The sequence below is a fragment of the Hipposideros armiger genome, unplaced genomic scaffold (genome assembly GCF_001890085.2).
Source record: "Hipposideros armiger isolate ML-2016 unplaced genomic scaffold, ASM189008v1 scaffold_64, whole genome shotgun sequence".
NCBI lineage: Eukaryota > Metazoa > Chordata > Mammalia > Chiroptera > Hipposideridae > Hipposideros > Hipposideros armiger.
In genome coordinates this window covers 1,293,276-1,313,099 of record NW_017731414.1, presented here as the reverse complement: position 1 = coordinate 1,313,099, position 19,824 = coordinate 1,293,276, and the positions used below count along the sequence as shown (strand labels likewise).

Sequence of the window (19,824 nt, the reverse complement as noted above, 5' to 3'; positions counted from 1 at the left end):
TGTGCCTCCCACCCAAATTCCTATGTTGAAGCCCAAATGATGTTAGGAGGTAGGGCCTTTGGGAGGTCATTAGGGTTCGATGAGTTCATGACCATAGAGCCCTCATGACGGCATTAGTGTCTTTCTAAGGGACTCAGAACTTGCTCTCTCTCCCCCGCCATGTGAGGACACAGTAAGAAGGCAGCTGTGTACAAGCCAGGAAGAGGCCCACACCAGAACCTCACCATGCTGGCCTCCAGAACCTTGAGAGTAAGTGTCTGTTGTCTAGGCTGCCTGATCTGTGGTATTGTTATAGCAGCCTGAACTAGCTAAATCATTGACTGACAGCCAAAGGAAGGAATTTGTACCACAAAATCCTACACAGCCACACAGTGATTCAGGCCACTGTGTCCAGGGAGGTGAGCAGTGCTGACCACTGTGCTGACCACCTCAGGATATCTGATGGTGTGTGTGTGTCCTGGGGCTGACATCACAAATTATGATAAACTGGGGGGCTTAACACAACAGGTATGGGTAGGGTTGGTTCCTTCAAGAGGTTCTAAGGGAGACTTCCAGCTTCTGGGGGCTCTGGTGTTCCTCAGCTAACAGCCACATCACTCCAATCTCTGCCCCCGTCTTCACACAGCCTTCTCCTGTGGGCCTGTGTCTCCCCTTCTATCCCTTATAAGGACACTGTCATTGGATTTAGAGCCACTCTAAGATGATCTCGAGATCCTTCACTTAATTACATATGCAAAGGCCCTTTTTCTACATCCAGTCACATTTACAGGTATTGGGGGTCAGGACTTGGACATTTTTTGGGGTAACCATTCAACACAGTACAGATAACGTCTTATCTAAAATTTTATCTAGGAGTTTCTGTATGTGCAGGATCACGGCAGGGGCTCATCAGGAAACTGCTGTTTGTAACATTTGGGTTTCAGATTCCTCTTGTAAGATCTTCCTGTAGCTGTGACTCTCCTGACACAAATACCGATTTTCTCCAGGAACAGAGGGCAGCTTGTTTTATGGCTTTGGAGCAGAGACTGGCGTTTAAATCTCACCTCAGCCACTGACCAGTCTGTATGGAAGGGTCCAGCAGCTGCCTTCCCTGTCTGTAAAATGGGCCCCTCCTAGTGGCCAGGGTGGGCTGGAGGTCCAAGGGCCACTGCCAGCGATCACTGCTAGAGAAGCATGCCTTCTCCTGGACCTGGGCTTTCCCATCTGTGTCATGGAGGCCAGAGCGTGCCTGACCTGGGGCCCACACAGTGGAGATGACTGTCCCGAGTGCCGCCAAGTCTCCTGTCAGCGGAAGGAACCGAGGCCACAGCTCAGTGGAGCACTTGGTTTATTTCTAATGCAGTGATTCTCAGTACAGGGGTAGATCTGGGCCGAGGGATGGGGTGAGGTAGGGCAGGGCTAGAACTCCACCTTGCAGGCAGGGAAGGCCTCGTCCTGCATGGATACCGTGCTGTTACTGCCCAGCACCGTGATGCCCAGCGCCTGGTGCTGAGCATGCGTCTCTTCGTACCACTCGTGCATGGCCACTGAGTCGAAAGTGGGGATCAGGGTCACCTGCAGGTGAGACAGATGGACAGTGTGAGGGGTGCCCTCCTGGCTCAGCCGCTAGGCAGCCGAGGTTCATGTGTGCTCTATCTACCTTCTCTCTCACTTGGAAGTCTGCAGCCAGCAGCCAGCCTGTCCCTGAAGTCCCTTTCTGTTCCCCACAGCACCCAAAGGACCCTCTTACAACCCAGGAGACCAGGCCTCAGCTCTGAATCCCTCTCCATACCTCCCACTCTTGGCTCACTTAGGCTTCCCCTGAGCTCCTTGGACACACCAGGCTCGTTACCACCTCCAGGCCTTTGCCCATGCTGTGCCCCGTGCCCAGACTCTCCCTCTCAGATGCTTTGTAAGCTGTGTGCAAGGTAGGGGTGGCAGGCTCACATATTGAGTGGGCAGCCAGGTACCTAGAAGCTCCTCCCTATACCCAAACGCCTCACCCTTCAAGGCTCTGTTTCAAGACTTCCTTGGGGACAAGCCCAGCCCTCTTTCTCAACTGTGTAGATGCCACACGCCCCACTTGTTCCTCCTGGACAATTCACATGACAGCAGGGCAGTTAAGAGCCAGGGGTCAGGGAAGGTGAACAAATTAGCCCCACCCTGCATCCTTGCCCAGGCTGCAACAAATGGACGAGGAAATGGACATGACAGGAAGAGGTTCCTGCGAACTGGGGGGATTCCTGCATTCGCCCTCCTTTCCTTGTGGCCTTGGAAGTACAGCTGAGACCCATTCCCTCCTTTGTGTGAGTTCAACCAGGAGGCGCTGACCCCATCCTGTGCCAAGACTGTCTGAGGCCCTGGGGTGGTCACATACCTGGAGGTCACGGTCCCATTGCTGCTTGCCAGCCAGCAGCGCATCCAGGACAGCCCGCATGCCCTCTTCCTTGTGCTGGCCCTGGCCGCTGATGACGTAGCAGAGTGAACGCACCCGCCGGAAGAACTCCTCATCCACCAGGCAGGCACTGCCCCCACTGGGCAGGTAGGCCAGGTCAAGGTAGACAGGGGAGCCATGTGAGGCCTCCAACCCACCTGTTCGGCTGCCAGCTGACCCTATGGGTAAGAGAGACAGGATTAGTCGTGAACTCCAGGACTGGGAAGAGGCTGAGACTCAGGGCCTGGGATGAGGCTCCCAGCTCTACCTGCACCTCTCTGAGTGGCTCCCTTCTCAGCATGAAGCCTGGTCTGTTTTTTGTTGTTTTTTTTTAAATTGGGTAACAGTGTTTTTCCAGGACCCATCAGCTCCAAGTCAAGTCATTGTCCTTCAATCTAGTTGTGGAGGGTGCAACTCAGCTCCAAATCCAGTCACCGTTTTCACTCTAGTTGCGGGGGTCCCAGCCCACCATCCCACGCGGGAACTGAACTGGCCACCTTGTTGTTAAGAGCACACGCTCTAACCAACTGAGCCAGCCGGCTGCCCTGGTCTCACTGCTGAATGATTGGTTGACAAACCTCCCTGGCATGGACAGTTATTTACTGAACTCTGCAAATACCCCTGGCTGCCTCCTCATGCCTAGACCCTCCCTGGCCAGTCTCTGGTCACAGAGATCTTCAGGGCCAGGGGAGGAGGCAATCATGGAGGTCTTCCTGGAAGAAGGGGTTTTTGACACTTGAGTCCTGAAAGCAGCTGGTGCTTGGCATGCTCTGCTGCTATTGCAGCGTCCATCTGTTCAATTACTCAAGGGATGGTTATTGTGCCTTCCTGGGCACCAGGCCCTGGGGACATGGCAGTGACCAAGACAGACAAAAATCCCTACCTACAAGGGCAATGGAGAGCCAGAGCTGGTGTGGGAGGGATAGTGTGGAGGGATGGTGTGGCCTGGATGGAGCTGGGACAGCTGCACTTGAGGCCTCATACACGACCCTGAACCCAGAGCCTGTGCAAGGGGGACAAGGCCGCCATTCCAAGGTGAGTCAACTCATAATTGCTTCACGGAGGTCTTAGACACAGGAAACCTGCCAGATGCCTGATGTTTTATGACCATCAACGTTGCCCAGCTCAGGGTGTGGGCCCAGAGGGCTGCGGGTCCAGAGGGCTGCGGGGGCATTTGCAGAATGCCCTAGTTTAATTCATTTGGGTGTTCCCTCACTTGAAACTGGGGACCCTGGTGGTGAGGAGCCTCAGGAAGAGAAAGCTACTGTGGCTATGGAAAGCGCAAGGGAGACAGAAGTGGCAGAGGTGGAAGGGAAAGGAGAAGACAAGGGGAACCATGGGCATGAGGACAGGGGTAGAAGGGGGGCTGGTAAGCTATGACCCATGGGCAAATATGCAACTGCCTGCTTTTGTAAAGAGTTTTATTGGAATAACCATTCAGTTACTTACTGAGGTGTTTTTGTGCTACAAAGGCCAAGTTGAGTTTGGGACAGAGACGGTCCAGCCTACAAAGCGGAAAAGTTTACCCTCTGGCCCTTTAAAAGAGTTTGCTGGGGCCGGCCGAGTGGCTCAGTTGGTTAAGAGCTCGCTCAAGAGTTTGAGCTCTGAGCAACAGCGGTTCGAGTCCAGCCCGAGCTGAGCAGCCGCTGAGCTGCCAACAGGTAGCAGGATGGCTCAGCTAAAAAAAACCAAAACAAACATAAAAGAGTTTGCTGACATAGCACGGAGGGTCGGAACCCTGAATAGCCAAAACTGTGGCTTCTGCAAAGAGGCCAAACTCCCTGGCAGACAGAGCCTCAGATGACCCCAGCCTCCAGGTGCCAGCCTTTCACAAGAGCACTGGGGGACCACCCTCTCTCTGCCACTGTGCTGGGAACCCCTGACCTGCTAAAGGTCACAGGGGCCCATCAGGTGCCTCCCTTGGAACCTGTCCAAGAAAGATAAGAGGTGGTAGTTCAGGTGGGCACTGAGGCTCAAAGAGAATCGAGAGACCAGGGTGGCCAGGAGCCAAGGGCAGGCCATGTGGGGAGAGAAGCCAGAGACACCCACAGCTCCTGGAGGGCAGGACTATCCTGGGCACCTGGAACAGGACCCAGCCCACAAGTAATTGCTCAGTAAACATGAGCTACAATTACTATTACTGTTGTCGTTGTCACTGCTTTCTTGCCAGCCCTCAGTAGGGAATTCTAGGCCTGCGCTATTCAATGCAGTGGCCACCAAGCACTGCAACATGGCGAAGTGTGAGCCAACGCGAGCTGGGATTGTCAAAAATGTGCCAGGCTCTCAAAACTTAGGGTGGAAAAGAGAAGGAGATCTAGTCCTTTTTTTTATGTTGATCAGGTTCAAGTATCTTGATATAGTAGTATGCAGCAAGCAGTTAACACAGCAGGGGAATTCTGGGAGGATGGGGCAGTAAGAAGCACCAGGAATCCCTCTCCCCATTTGGAGGACAACTGTATCCGCTCCCTCAAGTTGAAGGGACTTAATGGAATTTAAAGGACTTTCTTTTTTTTTTTTTCTCCCCTTCTGGGAGCCAAATATTTAAGGACCAGGATATTCAAAAGCAACTACATATACAAAGGAACTTAGAAAAGAGCTGAGAAAAGATGGAGAACACCTTATGTTTACACCTCAGACCCATCTCTGGCATAAAGCCAGCCCACCATAATTAAACAAACAAAAATATGCCACAGTAAACCTTGAGGAAAGGGGATATTTGGATCTCCAGAGTTACCACATTATTACATTAAAATGTCCAGTTTTTTAAAAATCACAAGGCACATAAACAGGAAAGTATTGATCATTCAAAGGAAAAACAATAAATCAACAAAAACCTTCTCTGACAAAGACCAAACAGTAGACTTACAAAGATTTTAAAACAACTGTCTGAAAGATCCTCAAAGAACTAAAGGAAGACATGGAGAAAATCAAGAAAACAATGTATGAACAAGATAGAAAACCAATAAGGAGACAGAAAACAAAAACAAACCAGAGAGAAATTCTGCAGCTGAAAAAATACAATAATTAAAAAAAAAATTTACTAGAGGGATTTAGTTCAAGATTTGAACAGGCAGAAGAATCAGTGAAATTGATGACAGGACAATGGAAATAATACTGAGTCTGAGGACAGAAAGAAAAAAGATTAAAAGTGAACAGAATCTAAGAAATCTGTTGGACACCACTAACATACATATTGTGGGATTCCCAGGAAGAGAAGACAGAAAGGGGCAGAAAGAGTATTTAAAGAAATAATAGCCCCAGATTTCCCATATTTGATGAAAGACATGAATATAAACATCCAAGAAGCTTAATGAAGTACAAGTAGGATGAATCCAGAGACCCACATTATAATCAAAATGTTAAAAGCTAAGACAGAATCTGAGAGAAAGCAGTGCTAAAGGGGAAGTCTGTAGTTACAAACATATTTTAAAAGCTTACCTTAAAAAAGAATATCTCAAATTAACAACCTAACTGCACACCTTCCTTAAGGAACTGGAAAAAGAAAAGTAAATCTAAAGCTAGCAAAAGAAAAGAAAAAAGATTAGAGCACACGGCCGGCTGAGTGGCATGCTGGTTAAGAGCTGGCTTGGGACTCCAGCTCCAAGCAGCAGAGCCCTGGTTCAGATCCCACATGAGGGCCAGTGATGCTGCGCCCTCTACAGCTAAGATGGTGAACAACAGCTCAACCTGGAGCTGGGCTGCCATGAGTTGCGGGCGATGATGTAGGCTGCAGTGGGGTTGCAGTGGGCTGCCATAACTACCATGAGTGGCTGACAGCTGGTGTAAGCGGCTGGCAGCCGGCGTGAGCCGCTGAGAATGGCTGTCCAATGGCCAGCGAGCGACTGCCTCACCTGGGAAGAGCGCAATGATAATACCAACATGGGCCAGTGAAGCAACATCCTCCACAACTAGACTGAAGAACACAAGGACAGCAACTTGTCTGTTTCCCTTCCCTGATTCCCCAACGATGTTCCCCTCCCCCAATTCCCCAATAAAATTAAAAAAAAAAAATTAGAGCAGAGATCAATAAAATAGAGAATAGGAAAACAACACAGAAGAAAAGCAATTAAACCCAAAGTTGATTCTTTGAAAAGATTAACAAAATTGACAAATCTTTAGCTAGATAAAGAAAAACAGAGACAAGACTCAAAATAGTAAGATCAAAAGTGATCAATGGAATAAAGAGCACAGAAATAAACCCTCACATGTATATTAAAATCGTTTTTGATAAAGGTGCTAAGACCATTCAATGCCATCATTTGTTGAAAAGGACAGTCTTTTCAACAAATCATGTTGGGAAACCTGGATATCCACATGCAAAAGAATGAAGCTGAACTCTTATTTAGCACCATATTAAAAAATTAACTCAAAATTGAGTTAAGTTAGCCCAAAGAGCAAAATGTTAAGAGCTAAAACTATAAAACTCTTAGAAGAAAACATAAGGCAAAAGTTCATGACAATAGATTTGGCAATGATTTCTTGGATATGACACCAAAAACCACAGGGAATAAAAGAAAAACGACAAACTGGACTTTATGTTTAAAAAAAGTAAAAACTTTTGTGCATCAAAGGACATTATCAACAGAGTAAAAAAGCAACCCACAGAATGGAAGAAATTATTGCAAATCATGTATCTGATAAGGGAGTCATATCCAGAATAGAGAACTCTCACAACCTAACATCAAAAGACAAACTATCCAATTAAAAAATGATTTAAGTAGACATTTCTCCAAAGATGACATAAACAGCCAACAAGCAGATGAAAAAATCTCAACATCACTAATCATCAGGGAAATGCAATTCAAAACCACAAGATCCACTTCATACCCATCAGGATGGCTACTATAAAAAAACCCCAGAAAATAAGTGTTGGTGATGATGTGGAAAAACTGGAACCCTTGTGCACTGTTGGTGGGAATGTGTACAACACGACAGTTGCTGTGGAAAACAGTATGGAGGTGCCTCAAAAAATTAAATAAGAATTTCCACATGATCCAGCAATTCCACCTGTGTATTTATTGAAAGAATTGAAAGCAGGGTCTTGAAGAGATGTTCAAGGCGGTATTATTTACAGCAGCCAAAAGGTGGAGGCAACCCAGGTGTCCTTGAATGGATGAATAAACAAAATGTGGTCCATACAATGGAATATTATTCAGCCTTAAAAAGGAAATTCTGACATCTGCTACAACATGGATGAACCATGAGGGAGGACAGTATGCCAAGTGAAATAAGCCAGTCACCAAAAGGACAAAATAATGTCTGACCCCACTTATGTGAGATCCCTAGAGGAGTCAGATTCATAGAGACAGAAAATAGAAGGGAGGATGCAAGCGGCTGGGGGAGGGGGATAGGGAGTTAGTGTTTAATGGGGACAGCTTTCAGTTTTGCAAGACGAAAGGAATTCTGGATGGTGGTGATGGTTGTACAACAATGTGAATGTGCTTAATGCCACTGAACTGGACACTTAAAAATGACTTAGGGGGGCTGGCTGAGTGGCTAAGTTGGGTAAGAGCTAGCTCAAGAGTTTGAGCTCTGAGCAACAGCGGTTCGATTCCCAGCCCGAGTTGAGCTGCCACTGAGCTGCCAACAGGAGGCAGGATGGCTCAGCTAAAAAAAAAAAAAAAGGGCAGGCCAAGTGGCTCGTTGGTTAAGAGTTGGCTTGGGAGCGTGAGCTCTGAGCGGCAGGGCCCTGGTTTGGATGCCATATGGGCCAGTGACGTTGCGCCCTCTACAGCTGAGATGGTTAATGGCAGCTTGACCTGGGGCTGGGCTGCCGTGAGTCGCCGGTGATGGTGTAGGCTGCAGTGGGCTCCTGTGAGCTACTGTGAGTGGCCGGCAGCCAGTGTGAGCTGCCGTGAGCGGCCGTCCAGTGGCCTGCGATTGATCTGCCTCAGCCGGGAAGAGTGCAATGATCACAATACCAACATGGGCCAGTGGAGCAGCGTCCTCCAATACTGGACTGAGGAACAAAAGGACAGCAACTTGTGTGTTCCCCTTCCCCAATTCCACAACGCTGTTCCCTCCCCCAATTTCCCAATAAAATCTTAAAAAAAAAAAATGGCTAAGGTGGTAAATTTCATCACAATTAAGGAAAACTGGACAAAAAGGTTAGCAAAGCAGCCCCAGACAGCCGTTCGTAGGATGGCCAGGGGTGGCAGACAGGCAATCCGAGTCAGTGTGGGCAGGGACTCTGACAGATGTGGGTGGTGTCTCCTTAGCCCCCAGAGCACTGTTCTGGGGCTGACATTTGGAAACAGATTTCAGAAGCGTTCCCACAATAAAAGTGGCTCTCCAAGACTCCACCATCCATACAGCAATGTGGCTTAGGCTGAAACCACTTTCCCCTTTCTGAGGAGTCTGGAACTATGGTACGAGCCAGGCAGAGGTGCCAATGTGACCAGCCCCAACAGAAACCTTGCAATGAGTCTCTAATGGGCCTCCCCAGTAGAGGCCACTGCTCCTGTGTTATCACAGCTTGTTGCTCAGGAATTAAGTACATGGTATGTGACTCCACTGGTTCCCTGGGGATGTTGTGTCCCCCATCCTGTGTTGCCCCACCACCCCGTGCCTTTTCTCTGATCCTGTTCTATGTCCTTTTGTTCTCATACATCGAAGCAAAAAATATCACTCACTATATGCTGGGTCCTTCTAGCCAGTCATCAACCAGGGCCTGCTCTTATGAGCTTTGCCAGTTACATAAAAGACACTATTAACTTCACCTGTTTCTTTCCATTTACTGTGGCTACTTGCAAATCCACCATGACAAATGTGCTCACTGTATGCTTCTGTTGATAGCACTGCTTGAGCAACTTGGAATTGCAAGTGCTTAAAAGTGAGGCCAAAGCTTCCATTTTATAGGAGAAACTGAGACCCAGAGAGGGTGGCAGGTGTGACTGAAGCTACACAGCATTAGGGACAGGAAGACTTGGGCTGGTAGCCCACTGCAGAATTCCAGCCCCCAGGTACTTACTTACCAGATGGGCCCCGAGTAGTTGTCTTGGGGACTGAGGACTTTCTGGACAGGGGTGCCCGACCTCCCTTGTCACTGGGCTCACTTCGGGTGCTGAGTGGCCGACTGGTCCGGTCCCCGCCAGCCAGCCCCTTGGTCTTGGCAGCGGTCACTGGAGTGGCTTTGGGGGCAGCAGTGCCGGAAGTGGGGCGGGCCAGGGACTTCCGGGTACGACTGAGGCCCTCTGTCAGCCGGGCCTGTCCTGGGGGCAGCAGCTCAGGGTCAACCATGCAGATGCCAGGCGGAGTGGGCAGTGGTGGGGGAACCTTGAGAGGGTCGGGCAGTGGGTGACGGCGAGGAACCCCAAAGCCCTCCGTGTCCTCATCTGAGTCCGCAGTGCCAGGGGCGGCAGGCAGGGGATCCGAGTCAGACAGTGTGGGAAGGGACTCGCTGACAGATGTGGGTGGTGTCTCCTCGGCCCCCAGAGCGCTCGCCTGTTCCTGGGACCGGGCGCTGCTGTCATTGGAGCTGCCGGGGGATGCAGGGGCTGGTGCCATGGGCACGGCCTTGCGGTGTTCAAACTCACAAGGCGACACCAGGCACAAGTCCACATCATGCGGGGAGGCTGAGCGCCGCACCCGGGGGCCTCGAAGTGGGAGACTCAGCCCAGCCTCACTCATGGGGGCAGAGGGAGGTGGTAGCACCTGCTCAAAGGAGACCGACAGGGACTCATCCACCTCTGTGGAATGCGGGGAGCCCACCTCAGCTGGCAGTGAGGGTGTGGTCACCGTGGGGGAGGCATCAGGCCCAGGCTCCCCGCCCCTCAGTGGGCTCAGTGACAGCTGCCTGCTGCCCTCGGCCAAGCCTTGGCAGGCTCCAGTAGGCGAGGGGGTGCTGCGCAGTGGGGGAGTGCCAGTGGACACCAGCTGCTCCCGCTTCTTCTCCTCCAGACTGCCACTGTCCTCCCTGGTGGGGCTCAGCCCCAGCTCCAGGCTGCTCTCCTGGCTGGGTGTGGCCACCAGCTGGGGGGCTGGGGATCTGCAGGCCTCCATGGGGGGGCTGGCTTCTTTGCACCGGAAGCTGGGGAGGTTATGGGGCCCATTCTCCGCCAATGGGACACCCAGGCGGGGAGTGGTGGGTGCTCTTCGGGGCTTGGGAGCCGCCTGGGCACCTGCCTTCTTGCCACTAACCACAGCGGAGGCCGCCCGGCGCATCTCCCGGGGCTGGGTCTGAGACATGTTCAACTTGGGGTCTTTCTTCACCTCTCGAGGGGGCCTAACTTCTTTCTCAGCCCTGCGAGGGGCCTCAGCCCGTGGCGGCTCCTTCCGGGCCACCACAGGGCGCTCCTGGGCAGGCCTGGCAGGCACTGTAGTCCGGCCCTCTCTCCTCGAGCTGTTCCGGGAGCCCACGCTTTCCTTGCTCTCGGCACGCCAAGGCCCTGCCAGATCTTGGGGGGTCACCACGGGCTCCCGCAAGAACCCCAAGTGCTGCAGGCGGACCAGGCCATCCAAGAGACGGGCAGGTGGTGTACAACCAGGGAAAAGCACACGCACCACCTTCTCAGTGGGGCCCGCAGGGTGCCATACCAGCAAGGCGCACACGGAGGCCAGCATGGACTCGACACCAGTCGAGGGCGGGTGCAGCACATACATGTCCAGGCGGCCAACACCCATCTTCTGGAAGAGTACAGTGGGCTCGGCCGGCAGCAGCCCTCGGCTCAGGGGCAGGGGCGTAATGCCCAGCCGAGCCAGGAGGCTCCGGGCCAGCTCTGCCTCATCCTCGCCACGCACCAGACGTGAGGCGGCCTCATGGGCATTGAGGAATACAACGCCCAGGCTGGGTGAGACGAGCCTGCGCAGCCTGTCATCCCCGGAGCCCCCACCGGCCGCTGCCTCCTCAAGCTCTGCCAGCTTGCGCCGCAGCAGGCTGTTGAGACCTGGGAGGCTGTCGGCGCCAGCATGTGTCACAAGCATGGCGTCCACCCGGTCCAGGTGCCGCACCAGCTTCCAGAAGGTCGACTTGGGGTTCGAGCCGCCGTTGACCAGCATGGTGAAGCCATTGACAGCAAAGAAGGCGGCATCTCCAAGGCCGCCAGGGAAGATGTAGCAGCAGGGCCGGGCAAGCCTGAGGAAGCCCACAGATGCTGGTGGCTCAAGCAGCTCAAAGGGGGATGGCAGCTCCAGCGACTCGGCCACATACTCCAGGAACTCACGCAAGCCCTCAGAGGCTGGCCGCTGCACTGGCGGGTTCAGCCGCAGCTGGAGCCTGTCCTGGAGGCCAGGTACTTCAGGTGCCAGTTGGGCCCAGTCACCGAAAGTTGGACAGGTGATGGTGAGCTTGCGTGGGTCTGTAGGTGGGGATGCAGAAGCCAGGAGATCCCGGATCTGCAGAAAGGGAAAATGGTTAAGGGGCCACCTAGAGCCAGGCAACACCCAGCTTCTTGGGAAAACTGGGTAAGGACACCCCTTGTCTTGCCTCCTGTGGCTGGGACGGTCCCTTGTCACCTTTAGGACAGAAACTCAGCCCTCCCCGGATCCTGCCTCACCTGCTCTCTCCCTCCCTCCTTCTCTCACTCTTCCTGCCCCAGGGGGCTTGCTATTCCCTCCTCTTAGAGCACACCTCCCTCTAGGGAAGTCTTCCCAGTCCCATTACTGGATCTTCTCTAACCATGATTACATTGCTCACTGCAACCCGAACACGTGGTTTCCAAAGTTCTTTTACTTATCTGCCCTATCCTGACTAAGGGCTCCAGAAGGATCGCTGTCTAACTCCATCCCAACTGGGACCTAGAATCTGGTGTGCCACTTGAGGCCTCTGGGGTGTCTGCTGATCCACAGGCCCAGCCTTGAACCACACACTATAGTGGACGATGGGACTGGGCCCTGACAACAGGAGGAACATGTGTCACCACCACCTTTTCACAGAGCAGCAGGGGACGGGCTCAAGGGGACAGCACGTCATCAGAGCCAGGGAAGCAGGATGGGGAGGGGGCGGCTTACCTCTTTGTCCCCCAGGACCTGGAGGAAGTGGCAGGGGGAGAAGCCCCCCGTCTGAAGCAGCAGCTCCCCTGTTTCCTCCAAGCAGGGCCCGGCCAGCACCAGTAGCTTATGAGGGGCAGGGTCCAATAGAAGGTTCCGGAGCTGAGGGAGGAGGGGACTGTTAAAGGCCCCATTCTGTACACTGACATAGCCAGCACCCCCTTTGGGGTGGCCCCAAACACCAAATCTACAGATAACCACCCCACTCATGTCCCTACCCCGCAGCCAGGCCAGTGTTTGACCAGAAGCTGGGAAGATAGCCTACAGGCCTCCTGCTGGGCCCTGTTTCCCACATCTCCCTCCTCCCCAATTCCTGTTTATCCTATAAAGGCTGGCTCCAGTGCCCCCTCCTCCTGGAAGCCCTCCATACAGTTTCAGGGCTCCCTCAAGTCCACCTCTTCCTATGGTCGCCAATGCCGGGGGAAGAGAGTATCTGAGTCTGGCTGTCTCTATCTGAGACCCTTGAGAGCATTTTTGATTAGCGGAATTAACCTGTATAAGGGTCTCTAGAGGGTGCCCTGGGGCTCTTATCTTGTTCATTTTTCTCATACAAATTGGAAGAAGGATGCAGACATCCCGAGCTAGAAGTATTACGAAGTCAATTCAGACAAATGGGGCCCAGACAGAGGTAATGCATAAAATGCAATCAGTTGGGTCCTGCCTTCCCACCTCCAGACCTTCCATATCCCACTCTTTCCTCCCACACTCCACACTTTCTGATCCTACCTGCTCTCATCATCACCCCTGAGGAAGGAATAAATTGAGGCTGGAGCCATGGGGGGTGGGGAGGCTTCCTGGAGGAGGGGGTGCTGCTGCTGCTGGGTGCCCAGAAGAGGATTTTCAGGCTGGAAGTCAGGGACAGAGATCAGGATGGTGGGGTATGCGCAGATCCCTGCAGCTCACTCCCTCAGGAGCTGACTGGTTCCTACCTCATCACACAGGGACTTGTCTGATGGATTCAGGAGGACCAGGGTGTCCAGGGTATCTCCATGGTGGTGCAGGCTACGCTGGCCTGTGGGGGAATCAGACCCTGTGAGTTTGGGACTAGGTTATGTGCGCGGTGGGGTCAGGCTGTCCTGGGGTTGAACCCTTCCTCCCTATGTGACCCCAGGCAGCCACAAGCCCCTCTGGGGTCTGTTTCCTGGGAACCCCAGCCAGGCAGAGCCGGCCCATGTGGTAATGCCACAGGTCAGGGTGAGGCAAGAACAGGAAGCTCGCACTGGAAACAGCGGTGACAACAGGGCCACCACCGCTTGTGGGGCCCAATTCACGGCTGTCAGCCCTGTGGGAGATGTCATCATCATCCCCATTTTACAGGCAGGGAGTCTGAGCCCAAGGAGGACCAATGAGGGAACAACATGGGCCCTGAGGCAGAACTGTGGGAGAACTGGGAAGTGGCAGGGGGTGCTGGAACGAGGAGCAACAGGAGGGAGCTGAAGGTGGGGAGACCTTATGGGCCATGAGAGGGGAGTAGGGTTCACTAGGATCCCAAGCCTGGTCTGTCCTTCGGAGGCCAAATGTGCTTTGAATTTGGAGCCCCAGGTTCCAGGCCGGAGACGGAAGGACATTCCAGCACCAATCAATCTTTAGCAGTTTATCATGTGTTTCTTATCTCACACTCAGATATTACCCAATTCAAGTGGGGAAATCAAGGCACAAAGAGGGGAAGTGGCCATGGAGGTCACACAAGGCTGATGATGGGTTTCCAGCCCTGCCCCCATCCTGTAAGAGGTCAGGAAGCCACCTGGAACTGCTTGGACAATGAGGCGATGGACACTTCCTTCCCCTCCTGCAGCAGCCTGGACGTGACTCAAAGGGCTGGCTGAGGTAGGGAAGGCTGCAGGCGACACCCAGTTCCACCCAGCAGCTGCTCTGTTCACCCCAGGTCACCCCAGGCTGTGTGGAGCTGGCCCAGGCATCCCAAATTCCTCCTCGATCTTCATCCTTTCTCAGCTCCCCATGTACTGAGCACCTGCTATGTACGCGACTGTGTGCAGGAGTCACAGCCACTAAGCGGATACAGTCTCTGTCACACAAGGCCCATACTCCACCCTCCAGGCCCGCCCAGCAGCCCCTCACTTTCCAAATGTCCTGTCCCTTTGCCTGGGCCCTTCCCTCCACCTGACACAGCAGCCCCAGCTGCTTCTCCTTCAAAAAGCCCCTCATTGGAGATCTCCCTATTCTCTACACCTCAGTTGCCTCATCTGTCAAATGGGGACAAAAACATGTGTTCCTACCTTCTGAGCTATTGAGACAGCACTGGGTCAGATCCTGCCCCTGCTCTGCACTGGGCAGACCTCAGGTGCGTTATTACTGTTGTTTAGACACATTGAGAACACTTGCCCAATGAACACAGAAGGGGAGCAGCTGGGGCACACGGTGTCCACAGCCTCACCTTTCACGATGCTGGAAAAGGTGGCCGAGTGCCGGGACACGAAGACCTTGAGCTGCTCATCCAGGCTGCAGACGCCAGGGTCAATGTCCCAGGACCGGATGCCTGGTGGGGGTAATGGAAACAAGGTGGGAAACCAGTCCCCTCCCCTCAACCTGCAGTGACAGGCTGGAAACTCAGAACCACCTAATGGTCCCTAGGATCTTACTGCAGCTGCACTGAGGAACCCAAAGCACAACTTGGCATTTTACAGAGAAGATTCAGGACGTCAGCAAGAAAACCCCCACCTCCTGAACGGTCATCTGGCCCCCTCCAGGATCTGCCTCACCCCACCATGGGTCTCACTGCTCCTCTCGACTGCTAGGCATATTCCCACCTCTGGACTGGCAGCAGTTGTTCCCACTGTCCAGCCCTTCCCCATGCTTCCCCGCCCTTCAGGTCCTCTACGTCCTTCGCATCCTTCTGGGCACTCATGACACCATTTGAGCTAAAAACTGGTTCTATCTCCGTACTCATCTTGGGTCTATCCCCTGACCAAACCGTCAGTCCTGTGACAGCAGGGCTCAGCCCTGCTTGTGCCCTGCAGGGGAACATTCCCCAAGTGGGTGAAAAGAGGTGTGCTGCCCCCCATTTTACAAACGACGGACCCCAGGCCCTGCCAACTGGGGAGATAAATGCCCCCCAACTACAGTGTAAGGTGCATCACGCCAGCCGGTCCCACCGTGCCAATTGGCTGCAGGTGAAGTGAACCTCGCAGGTGCACCTATGACTCACCTCCCCAGGTGCCAAATCTCCTGGGTAGGCCGCACTCACTCGCCCACACTCCAATTAGCAGCTCCTTGTGGTGCCACGGAAAGTGGGCCCTGGGGCTCCAGGCCCGGCCTCCCCATCCCTGCTCCTCCCTCCAGGACATCCAAGCTGCCAAGACCCTGGGAATCGAGGCGACCCGCCCTCCTTTCGGCAGACCCGGCGGGCGGGAAAGCGTAGTCCTCGCCCGTGTTGCCCAATCGCGCGGGTCCCAAAGCCTGGGCCGAGTCCGCTTCACGGTCTGCACCAAGGTTTGGGGGAAGCAGCCCAGCCCTGGCCCTGACGTCCACAGCCTCCGCCAGCGCCATGCGCCTAACGGTGAGGGGAGCCGAGCTCCGAGCTCCTGGATCACGCCGCCTAGACCCAGACTGGCCAGGCCGCCCGGCCTTGGCCTCCTGGATCCCGCCATCCTCCACCCGGTGTCCCGGCCCCGGCCCCCAGGATTCAACTGTCCCCCCCACTCCCACCCCGCCAGCCGAACACGGCCGCCCCACCCTCCAGGCCCCTGCCCCATCCCCCACTCCTGGCCCGGCCGCCCCACCCCTCGCCTCTCCGCTCCCCGTCCCGGCTCCCCATTCCGGCCTGACCTCGTTCGAGCTCCTCCACTACATAGGCCAGCAGCCCTGGGCACCCGCACTCGCCTCCCACCACGAGTAGCAAGGAGCTCGGCGCCTCAGCCACCCGCGGCTCTGCCACCGCCGCCGCCATCTTCGCACCGCCCTGACGCTAAGAGCGCCCCGCTGGCCCCGCCCCCTCTGCCCCTGCCCTTTAAAGGGGCCGCACCGGAAACGCTGAAGACCCCGCCCGGAAGTCCCCCTCCCTCTAGTCGTCTGCACCCTCCTAGTCTTTCGAGGTCGAGGTTGGCGGACCCTTGGGTCTCCGCTTTGGGCTCCTCTCCCAAATGATCATCCATCCATCCATCCATCCAACCATCTACCATCCATCCATCCATCCAACAAGCTTTGACATGCCTACCACATGCCAATCAGAATCCCTGCCTTCCGGGAGCTCACCTCACATCACATCACAGTGAGCCCAATCAGAACCATGCCCAGATGCTCCTAACTCCCTACGTCAGGGCTTGAACAGAGAAAAGAAAGGTATCTTGTAGCTAGGACATTGAGGGCTGTGTGGGAGTTTGCCAGGTGTGGGTGGTGGGACAAGAGCGGCAGAAGTACATGCTTCTGTGACATTTTAGAGCTAGCAAAGTACTGTGTGTTTGAGACACATCCCAGAGCACTTTGGGCCTGGAGTGGGGCAACACACTTCTGCACCTGCTGTGTGCCAGGCATTTTGTTCCACTAGCTTATTAAGTACATGCCTGAACCCCTGAGGGATGTGCTGTTATCAGGGTCATTTCAAAGGAAAGGAGAGAAAACTTAGGCTTGGAGACGTGAAGGCACCAGGCCCATAAGTGGTAGAGCAGAGATTAGAACTCAGGTGGGTCTTATTCAAGATCCAGCCTGTGACAAGGACTGACTGCCTAGCTCACATGGGTACCCCTCCCTCCCCAATCTCACTCAACTCTTTTACCTATGGCGGTCACTACTTGAAAAAACATGTTGCATCAAACATTTTGACAGGTGCCCATGCCCATGCTGTCTCCCTTAGGAGTGAGCTCCCCGTCTCTGGAGGTATGCAAAAGAAATCAAGACAAATGAAAAGATCTGAAAAACAGAATTGGCCTTCCTCTGCCCTTCATTATCTGACTTGTTCAGACCAACTTCCTCCCTAGTGAGTATGTAACAGTCACTGGCCACGAGCTGTCTAACGTTCTGGCTCTCCACTTCCTCTCTTTTTGGCCCTAGCATCCTTCCTCTATTCCAGTCCCTCCCCCTTGGCTCCCTTCCATGTGTCCTGGCTGCTCATGATTTTTTAAAACTTCACTCTGAGCAAAGTTTTAATCAGGAGAATGGGAGTGTCTGTGTTAGGCTCTGTCTCTTCCACAAGGATGGAAGCTTGTTGGAGGCCACACTAGGCTGAGGACTCTCTGGGGCCCTGCTCTTTTGCAGGACAAGGCTGGGCATCTGGGAATTGTATGATAAAGTCTTGTGGGATGGGAGTGAACAGCCCATGGGTCCACCATTTATTCATTCATTTATTCCTTCATGTGTATTTATTGATTGGGTCAGGACTTGAACCCAGGAACTTCTGACAAGTTTCTGCTCTTCCTTCTGCCCACAGCTATGAGTTATTCATTCTAGTTGGTCCTAACGGGCTCTGAGGTATCAAGGTATGTCTCTACCAGGGGTTGTGATTGGGGTGGATGGGTGCCCTCATAGGCCTCTGATGTGTTCTGGAGCCTTGAGGTTTTTCTGTCCCAGAGTGTCTCCAGGCTGGGGACTCTGATATGGGGAGTATGGGAAGCATCTCCCCAGAGATAAAGAAGCACCTGCGGACCATTTCTGAAATTACAAGCACTGAACACAGGTCATTGCCCTCCTGCTGTTGTCCTTGCCTTCCTGCCTTTGTCCACGCCCAGCTTCATGCCTGTTTCAAGGTCATCAGTTCCCAGAGGGGTCAGGTGATGGTATTTGTAGAGAAAATGGAAGCCTGGGCTCTCAGGACTGCTGGATGCTCTCATTTTCTTCCCCTGGTAAGTTTTTTTCCCCTTTTAACATTTTTGTTGAGGTTTAACCTAGGCTTGGTCAAGTTCACCAATGTCAGACAGCTCTCAGGTTGGGATCTAGGACATTCACAGCCCTGGCAGTTCCTTGGACCTTCCAGCTGCTTCTCTCCTCCCTTGAGGCAACCATTGCCCTGACCTCTGTCACTGTAGGTGAATTTTACCTGGTTTTGAGTTTCACAGAAATGGGGTCACATAGTGTATCTACTCTTGGATCTGGCTTCTCATGCTCTTTTCATTGTGGTGAAGGGCAAGTGTTTGAGCCTTTTCATGGCTATGTAATATTCCTAGGTACCATTTAAAAATGTTTTATATTATGGTAAAGTACCTATAACATATAACTTACCCGTTAAACCATTTTAAACTATATAATTCAGTGACATTTAGTACATTCACAATGTTGTGCGACCCTCACTACTATCTAGCTGCAGAACACTTTCATCCCCTTAAAAGGAGGCACTGTCCCCATCAGCAGTCACTCCCTGTCTCCCACTGCCCCCAGCCACTGGCAACCCCTCATCTACTTTCTTGCCCTATGGGTTTTCCTGTCCTAGACATTTCATACAATATATGGTGATTTCTATTTAGCTTCCTTCATACAGCATAGTATTTCCAAGGTGCATCCATGTTGTAGCATGTACAACTAGCTTATTTTTTTGTATGGATGGACCACATTATATTTATCCATTTATCCATTGGTGGACATTTGGGTTGTTTCCACCATTTTGCTATTGTGAATAGAGCTTTTCTGAATATTTGTGTACAAGTTTTTATTGAGTACCAGCTTTCCAGCCTCTTGGGTCTATACCTAGCGGTGGAATTGCTGGTCATATGGTAATTTCATGTTTAGCTTTTTGAAGAACTGCCACATGGCTTCCATGACAGCTGTACCATTTTACATTCCCACCAGCAGTGTATGAGGATTCCAATCTCTCCACATCCTTGAAAATATTTGGGTGTTTTTTTCTTATTGTAACAACTGGGTACGATTTTTTCACTATTTGTACATTTCACCTGTTGGCAGACATTTGGGTTGTTTCCAGTTTTTGGCTATTGTGATAAAGCTGTTTAGAGCCTTTTTGTGCATATCTTTTGATAAATACGCGGTCTCACAATTAAGTTCACAAACTTGTTGCAACAATGTTGCTAACCTTTTTTGATATCAGAGGAATTATTCATTATGAATTTGTACCAATTGGACAAACAGTTAACTAACTTTACTATTTAGAAGTGCTGAAAAGCCTGTGTGAAAAAGTTAGATAAAAATGACCTGAGGGCCGGCCTAGTGGCGCGATGGTTAAGAACTGGCTTGGGACGCCAGAGGGCCCCCGTTTGGATCCCACATATGAGGGCCAGTGACACTGTCCTCCGCAGCTAAGATGATGAACAACAGCTCAACCTGGAGCTGGGCTGCCGTGAGTCGCCGGCGACGGCATAGGCTGCAGCCCCTGTGGCTGTGGGTTGCCATGGGCTACCGTGTGTAGCCAGCAGGCAGCGTGAGCGGCCAGCAGCCGCAGTGAGCGGCTGTCCAGAGACCGGCGACTGATCTGCCTCACCCAGGAAGAGCGCAATGATGGTGCCAACTTGGGCCAGTGAAGC

General features: G+C 52.8%; 1 protein-coding gene across 2 annotated transcripts; it reads right to left on the bottom strand.

Annotated features, from left to right (window-relative positions):
- Positions 1–1,310: 1,310 nt before the first annotated feature.
- Positions 1,311–16,324, bottom strand: MAP1S (microtubule associated protein 1S). 2 transcript variants are annotated; one of them, XM_019642054.1, is made up of 7 exons: positions 16,187–16,324; positions 14,796–14,897; positions 13,330–13,412; positions 12,362–12,502; positions 9,388–11,746; positions 2,357–2,592; positions 1,311–1,554 (listed from the first exon to the last, which is right to left on the bottom strand). In XM_019642054.1, exons 1-7 carry the CDS (start codon positions 16,305–16,307, stop codon positions 1,399–1,401), a joined length of 3,198 nt encoding a protein of 1,065 aa, XP_019497599.1. In that variant the 5' UTR covers positions 16,308–16,324; the 3' UTR covers positions 1,311–1,398. The 2 variants fall into 2 exon arrangements, with proteins under 2 accessions (XP_019497599.1, XP_019497598.1); XM_019642053.1 differs by lacking the exon at positions 16,187–16,324 and adding an exon at positions 15,567–16,029.
- Between the last annotated feature and the right edge of the window lie 3,500 nt (positions 16,325–19,824).

What these genes read in the sequence shown, in the direction of transcription:
- MAP1S (XM_019642053.1), bottom strand. Translation starts at nt 16,008, where the DNA reads ATGGCGGGATCCAGGAGGCCAAGGCCGGGCGGCCTGGCCAGTCTGGGT. An exon ending in AACTACTCGGGGCCCATCTG is followed by an intron (nt 2,593 to 9,387) that starts GTAAGTAAGTAC and finishes TCTTACCCATAG; the next exon opens with GGTCAGCTGGCAGCCGAACA. An exon ending in AATGGGACCGTGACCTCCAG is followed by an intron (nt 1,555 to 2,356) that starts GTATGTGACCAC and finishes TCTCACCTGCAG; the next exon opens with GTGACCCTGATCCCCACTTT.